Here is a 7,898-nt window from a genome sequence, read left to right on the forward strand (position 1 = left end):
AATACTCCTAGTACAGTGGTGGCGAACCTATGGCACGCGTGCTAGGGAGGGCACGCGGGGCCCTCTCTGCTGGCACTTCATTTTTATTAGTAGTTCTGTGTGTGTGTAATGTGTGTGTTTTAATAAGTGTGTGATGTGTATGTTTCATTACGTGTGTATGTGTATTATTAAATGTATAAATGTTTGAATATGCGTGTTTCCCTATTTTGCCTAAGGCGCCATTCACACTGTGCGTAAAATCCCGCTATTTTGCGCATTATTGCGAGAAGTCGCCGGCCAATGTTATTCAATGGAGCTGTTCTAATGTACAGCTCAATGTCCCCCGTCGCTTCAGCAGGACCCTTTTTCTATTTTTTTTTTTTTAATGAAGTCCGACGGTAAAGGTCGCGCGATCTTTGCTGGACAATTGCGCTATCCCCGCCCCGCTTGTAAGGTTATGTCGCTTGGTATGATTGGGGCCTAAGCCCTCGTTCACACCTGAACGTTTTGTAGCGTGTTCTACGCTCGACGAACGCTCTACAAAACGCTCAAAAATATAAATCCCATTGTATTCAATGGTCTCGTTCCCACCTTGGCGTATTTCCGCACGTCCCTAACGCGCTACAAAACGGCCCACGCCTGAAAAGGTACAGGTACTACTTTGGGCTGTTTTGTTGCGCATTTCCATTGGGATACAGCCAAGCAGCCTTCGGAAACGCGCGGCAGTCGCGCGACTTTTTTACCGCAAATCGCGGTAAAAAAACGCGCGACAGACGCGCATATGCAATACGCCTAGGTGTGAACGAGACCTTAGGCAGTGATGTTGAACGTTTCTTAAACCCGAGCGCCCGAACTGCAATACAGTACTAAACTTATTTTCAGCGCTGGCACTTTGAGGTAAATAAATTGATTTTGCGTCGCAGTTTGGGCACTCGGGTTCAAAAAGGTTCGTCATCACTGTCCTAGTACAACCCATTGGCTCCTTCCACAAAACCATCAGGGACAACTCCCTTATATGAAGACATTGAGGGGAATTTATCAAAACTGGAGCAGACAAAATCTGGAGCAGCTGTGCAGGGCAACCAATCAGCCTTTCTCTTTCATATTCAATTCTTAACTGAACAAACTGAGAGACAAGCTGATTGGTTGCCATGCACAGCTGCTCCAGATTTTGTCTGCTCCAGACTTAATAAAGTCCCCTCATTATCTATTCACTTCACTAATGAATATATCAGATGTGTAACATTCCAAGTGTAGATGCAATACTTGAGGAGATACCTGTAGCTGGTCACAGAAGACATTTAGTGTTGGGGCTCAAAGGTCACGGGGGGAATTTATTAACACAATTGCGACTGTTTTATCCCCTTTGGATTACTTTTTTTAGAGCGCAAATATGTTTCCCAGCTCCTATTAACATGTCCCATTTTTCTGATGCGAGTGTTTTGGGTCAGTTTGCAACTGTTTACATCTGCGTTTGTCATGCAGCTGTCTGAAACTGGCACATCACCTAACAAAACAATCCCAACTTAACAAGTGGCTCTGGAACTGGTGTCGGAATGAGGGCTTTGGTTTCCTAGAGAACTGGGCCGACTTCTCAATTGGTTACCGGCTCTTCAGCCGAGATGGGCTGAATCTTAATGGGGAAGGTGCAGCATTTCTGGGGGGAAGTCAAACTGGTAAATAAAGCAAAGATAGAGAATATAGTCAAAGTAGTAAATCAAGCCAATATAGAGAACATATTAAATCTAGGCAATAAAGTAAATCTAATTGCCCCAAGGTGATCCAAGTAGGAATGGACTAACCATAACAGGTACAATTAAAACTAGTAGTGGGGAGCAAGGAGGTGAGCAAACGTTTAACTAGTAAAAGTAAAAAAATTAAATGCATGTTTACCAATGCTAGAAGTCTAGCAAATAAAATAGAAGACCTTGAAGTTTTGTTACTCGAGGAGGACTACGATATAGTAGGAATAGTGTCTCCGTGTTTGCTGATGATACGAAAATTGGGAGGGTAATAGACACGGATTTAGATGTTATAACATTACAGGAGGACCTGGATAAACTCGGGGAGTGGGCAACTGTATGGCAGATGAAGTTCAATGTCGATAAATGCAAGGTAATGCAGTTTGGAGTTAAAAATAGGCAAATGGACTATACACTTATGGGTGTGCAACTAGGGAAGTCTGAAACTGAGAAGGATTTGGGAGTCATCATAGACCGCAGACTAAAGAACAGCGCGCAGTGCCAGGCTGCTGTAAACAAAGCAAGCAGAGTCCTGTATTAAGAAGGGAATGTATTGCAGGGACAAGTCTATAATTTTGCCACTTTACAGATCACTGGTTCGGCCACATCTGGAGTATGTGGTCCAGTTTTGGTCACTGATACTCAGAAAAGATGTCCTTGACCTGGAAAAAGTCAAGAGGAGGGCAACCAAACTCATTAAGGGTTTCGAGGACCTGAACTATAAAACAAGGTTGTTAAAATTAAATATGTTCTCGTTGGAGGTTAGGAGATTAAGGGAGGACATGATTTTTCTGTATAAACTGTTCAATGGTGACATCAATATTGTTAACAAACTGTTTACGGTTAGCTTTGTAACAAAGACCAGAGGGCACAACCACAAATTGGTGGAAATTGTTTTCCAACACACAGGGCGCAAGGGGTTCTTCACAGTTAGAGCGGTTAAGGTCTGGAACTCGCTGCCACAGGAAGTGATTTCAGCTAAGAGTGTGGAAGCATTCAAGAAACTCCTGGACGAGTTCCTCGGAGACCATATATACAGGGGTACAGGTACGCCAAAGAACAAGATCACACATGGACTAATACACACGCACGCCTGCTCAAACATAAATGCATACACGCAATAGGTTGGACTTGATGGACTTATGTCTTTATTCAACCTCAAATACTATGTAACTAAGGAGTCCCCATGACCACTTCAGGAAGTGACAGTTAAGCTTCTTACCTGTAGTTAAGAGTCTTCTTTCCTGGAGTCTATTTAATCTAATTTATGAACAGACATTACACTAGCAACATAAATCTGGCGCAAAGCGCATCAAATATATCCCATGTGACCATATGTGAGATCAAACACTTTTAACTATGTGAATAAATTCCCCCTGTGTATGTCTGTCCCTCTCTATATACAGTATATTTTTCTTTTTCTGACCACAGTCTCTTCTCCCTATTTCCATTCTGTAAAACAATTTACTTTATTTGTGTCATTGAGTATGTATCTGCACAGTGTGAAGTAACAAAAGCAAAGCATAATTGGTCAATGTCAGATTTGAGCTTTTTCTGTTTTGTTTTTTTTAATAATGAGCAACTCAGATTCAATGATAAAAACCTTTACTTGCAATTTTTCAATAAATAATTTACATTATCTACATGAGTCAATGTGTATGAAGATAAGTAAAAACAGGTTTGCTTTCTTTTTCCCTTTTGCTGTAAAGTAAATTACTTCTATATTTGATGGGTCTATCTTGGCATCATTTAACGAGAAGGTTTTTATTTATTTATTTTTTAAACACAACCACAATAAAGTGCTTCACTTATTTCTAAACATTGATACAACAGCAATTACCTCCTTCTCAACCCATAAAGTTACACTGCAAAGTAGACAGGGTATTGGAACTATACTAGATAGTACGCAATGTTCAAAGGATGGACACTCCAATGTTTGCTCATGGCTGGAGAAACACAGCTGTGCTAAACACTGGCATGTAGCAGGAAATAGTACAGCGTACTCAGCAACGACTTCATGAAACCCCCAATTTTGTGAAGACTACGAACTACGTATAAGCAATTTGGAGAACAAAGTGCTGGAATAACATTATGGGAAATACAGTTCTAAAACAACTGTAAAATGTGACGCACTGCAGCTCCAGCAACAAATAGGTCTCCAATATTACTGGAGACCTTTGACGGGAGCATTGCAAGAGCAGACATGGTTCCATTTAGCAGTGCCAGTTATTAGTCTATAAACGTATGTTATAAACTAATGGAGCCCAGAGATTACCAAAGTCAGGAAGGGCTTTCCTCTTTGGTCTTTCACCAAGTTCTTAATGGGCCTCGGCATGAGCAGAGAGTTGTGTTTATTGTACCCTACAGGGTGTATGTACACCAATGTTCATGTGAATATCTAGCTACTGATAAATGAAAAGCCATAGGACATCTTTCTTCTTGCAAGTGCCCAAATTTTGCAAATTGTGCATTTACCATAGGAACCTTTGGCTTATACTCCCAACAGAATTTAGTAGATTCTAGGAGTGTGCCATGGGTTACATAAACCATTTGGTGAAGCTAGCTCTGTTCAAACAAGATTTATGAGCGCTGGAATAGATAAAATGTATCTTTGGATGAGTTTTCAGAGTGAGGCTGCTGCTGGTGAAATATAAAAATGTGACTGCTGAAATTGGTTTGGAACCCAAAATAACAGCAAAATACTGACAGCTAAAAGGCCATCCTGTCCTCTGGCACACTATTAGAAGGAGATATTGTGTGGTCTGAACCAAGGTTCCTTAGAATTCAGCTTGTCTGTTAGAATACTACATACATTACTAATGTATGTAGTATTCTAACAGACAAGCTGAATGTCTCTGTGATAATGTAGTAAACTGACAGGAATGTTGGTGCAGTCCACTGGATTGGGGCAGGAGGTGTGTGAAATGGCACTGGTACATACCAAGTCACAGCTGCCATAACATTTTCTGAATACGATTACTAGAATTTCCATATTTTCCCATGAGAGTTCTACAGTTTACACAGTACATCATGAAGGTCAAAATTCATTCTAATGGGAATAAAGTAGTTTCCACATCTAGCTTTTTTTTTTTTTCTTTTTACACACACTGAACACATTACATCTCTATGTACAGTGATGCTATTAAAAAAACACAAACTCTCCACATATTATAGACAACATAAATTACATCCAACACGAGTTGCATTTTTTTGTTTGCATTACATCTGACTGCTATAGGTATATATTTACACTTTACTTCTGCTTTAGTAATCAGTGTCATACCAGTAAATGGTGTGTACTATGATGACAGATTTAAAGACCAGACTGTTCTGCAGAACATTCTGGGATTTATAACCATAGTATAACAAGCTGATGAGCTCTGCTTCTCTCACCACGGTAAGCTGTGTGCTCGTAGCACCAACCCTGAGACGGGTGATGGCAGCAACTTTTGTTCAGTTCTTCCGAGTTCTTATCAGAATGCAGCATCTGCAGCTAAGGGAAAAGCATGCACCTTGACCAATACGCCCATAAAAGTGCACCTATAATGGTGACAGCTGACATAGTGAAATGTTAACCCAAACGTCTCAAAGGTTTTATGTATTCTAGTTTTAAAAACTAACACGTCAACAAGATTTCAGTCATAACATAAACTCAATGATTTCACTGAAGCTTTAAATTGGGCTTATATGGAGAAAAAAAAAAAAGATGTAGTCCATAAGAACCAGATTCTCTCTTTCATAAACTAGAGACTAACATTAGCCAAATAAAGACTAAATTGGTTGCTGGGGCAAGATCAACAGGTCTTCCTTCAAACATAAGGTCCACTAGGTCCTATGTAACATAAGAAAGATCATTATGTAATAAAATATTATGTTAAAATAGGGTTAACATGTCAGTGCTGCAAAATCTCTCTTGGTCTTTACCTATTCTTCTGCAGGGCTAAGTGTTTTGATCAATGCTAAATATGGCTACTTGTACAATAGACATGAGAAGCACGTTTCCATATGTGCTACTGTTATTATGTCATCCGATACTGACTGAGCACCCCTAAATTGTTCATGCATTTACAGCTTATTATGGATCACAAAAGCCACATTCACAAAACGCTATTTTTCACAGCCACCATGATACTTGCAGTACCACAAGTAAACCAGAGGGGAATATACTTTTTCCCTCCATGACATCAAAATGTTGATTGAACACATGAGGTATGGTGCATGAATGCTCCACCAGGCAGATTTGACAGATAAGTGAGATCTGTGCATTATCTATGATTACTTTGTATCAGAGATGCATAAGCAAGGTTAAAGGCTCTCAGTATATCTCTCCTAGAGTCCATAGCCTAAAGAATTAAGAAGAAACATGTTTAAAGACAACTACTCTATGAGAGTCATCAAATGGTGTTTACACTTTGGATCAGTGGCAGATGTCTCTCATTAGAGCAAACTCAGAAGCGGTAGATCTTCTGAAGCAAGTTTTGTTATCTCCTTGGTGTTAAAAGTATTTAGGTGTACCTTTAGCAAGTTGTTGAACACTTTTAATAAATTATTCGTACAGGTGTTAGAACTTGTGCTTTCACAGAGACAAATACACCTTGAGTAACTAGGCTTGCACCTCTGCAATCATCCCACAAATGTGAAAAGACTTAGACGGTAAACATGACTTTACAGCAACACTGAAACAAAACACACTAATGCCACAAGAAGCTTGGCCATACCTAGGCCTATCTGAGGAGCAGAATTGCCCAGCCCCAAGTCTGTGGTCCTTTCATACAGATGAATTTTGTCCTTATTGGAGTGTAATAACTTTACATCCTCAAAGGCATAATAAGCAGCCAGAGTGAAATTCACATCTCCCGTAGTAAGAAGGTCAAACACACAGGACTGAAAGTAGAGGTCCTCCACTGGAAGCTTCTCCTTACACTTGGCTCCTGCCATCTGAGGGGTAAATGATGGTCCTTGCCTCTTCAAGCCAGTCTCTGGGGTTTGCGAGTGAAAGGTTCGGAAGTCAATTTGCTGGTTCTGAGGGCAGCCCTGTAGACACAGGTAAAGGCCCTGATTTTCTTTGTCCTCAACTGCATTCACAACCTCCTCAGGCATGCGCACTGCAAAGGTTAAATAGCGACCAACTTGTCGAACCACTATGGTAGTACCAATGTATTTGGCTTGAATCTCTATGTGCTGCCCAGCAACCTTCTCAATAATTTTCAAGCTGTTAGCTCCACTTTTATCTCCACCATTCTTTGAACCATCTATAAAAGCTGCAGGAAGCTCATCCATTTCAGCTTGGTAGACCTTCTGGTCCACACACTCTTGGAAGTTCTTGAAGATTATTGTGATCTGTGGAAAAACAGTTGAATATAAATCAATAAAAGTGTATATAAAAAATTATATAAAAGTAAAATATTAAATATAATTGAAAATAAACATTTTCTCCCACAACAGAAACAGAATATATAAAACATAAAAAGCTGGTGAACGTAGAGGGCACTGTTTTTTTTTTTCTTCTGCAGTTTCATAAATACTTCTTTAAGCTTGTTTGAAACAGATATAAAAAAGCACTAGAGTGCAACAATCCACAACAAATTAGAAAACAGCTTTTGGCTGAGTTGTCAGAGTAGTCAGCCAAATTGATGGCTGATTTCTGAAAGGTTCCTCTGGGTTACCCCAAACCACTTAGGAGTTTGAATGTTCTCCCCCTCAAGTGCAGAGATCTCACTAATATAGTCCAGAAAATATATAATACATTTTTAGGAGGCTTAACTCTACCTTTAACTTGCTAGCATCTACCAAAAATAAGTAGTTTGTAGTGAACATCCAAAGAGTCTAAACATTTGAACTAATCTAAAACTAAATCAAAGTTATAAATAAAAGGCTGTACTTTATCACCACAAAAACTAAAACATGACAAGACACGGGAACCCTAACAGTTTAAAACTGCTGAAACCTAGAATAATACAAACTGCCTATATTAAAGTTACTCTAATAATGATATACAGAATGTCTCATATCAGTTGGTTATGTTTGATTACAAGAACTGCTGACCATGCTGGCAGTCAGCAATGCCACTAATAGTGATCTACCTCTAGCAGTGGAAGTGGTCTATTGTTAGCTTAAGGGATAAAGGTTATGAAAAGATTGGCTTAAGGTTTGGTAAGGTGTTAAGGGTTAAACTTT

At 39.6% G+C, this 7,898-nt stretch overlaps 1 protein-coding gene across 2 annotated transcripts in view; it reads right to left on the reverse strand.

The window, feature by feature from the left end:
- Positions 1–5,589: 5,589 nt before the first annotated feature.
- RGMA (repulsive guidance molecule family member a) overlaps positions 5,590–7,898 on the reverse strand; it is a 55,887-nt gene continuing 53,578 nt past the window's right edge. For both annotated transcript variants that reach the window (XM_018562727.1, XM_018562728.1), the window contains one exon: positions 5,590–7,061. In XM_018562727.1, coding sequence (XP_018418229.1) covers positions 6,387–7,061 — 675 coding nt within the window. In that variant the 3' untranslated portion in view covers positions 5,590–6,386. The remainder of the gene's footprint in view (positions 7,062–7,898) is intronic.

This window comes from Nanorana parkeri, unplaced genomic scaffold (genome assembly GCF_000935625.1).
Source record: "Nanorana parkeri isolate BGI_ZX_2015 unplaced genomic scaffold, ASM93562v1 scaffold594, whole genome shotgun sequence".
In the NCBI taxonomy this organism is placed as follows: domain Eukaryota; kingdom Metazoa; phylum Chordata; class Amphibia; order Anura; family Dicroglossidae; genus Nanorana; species Nanorana parkeri.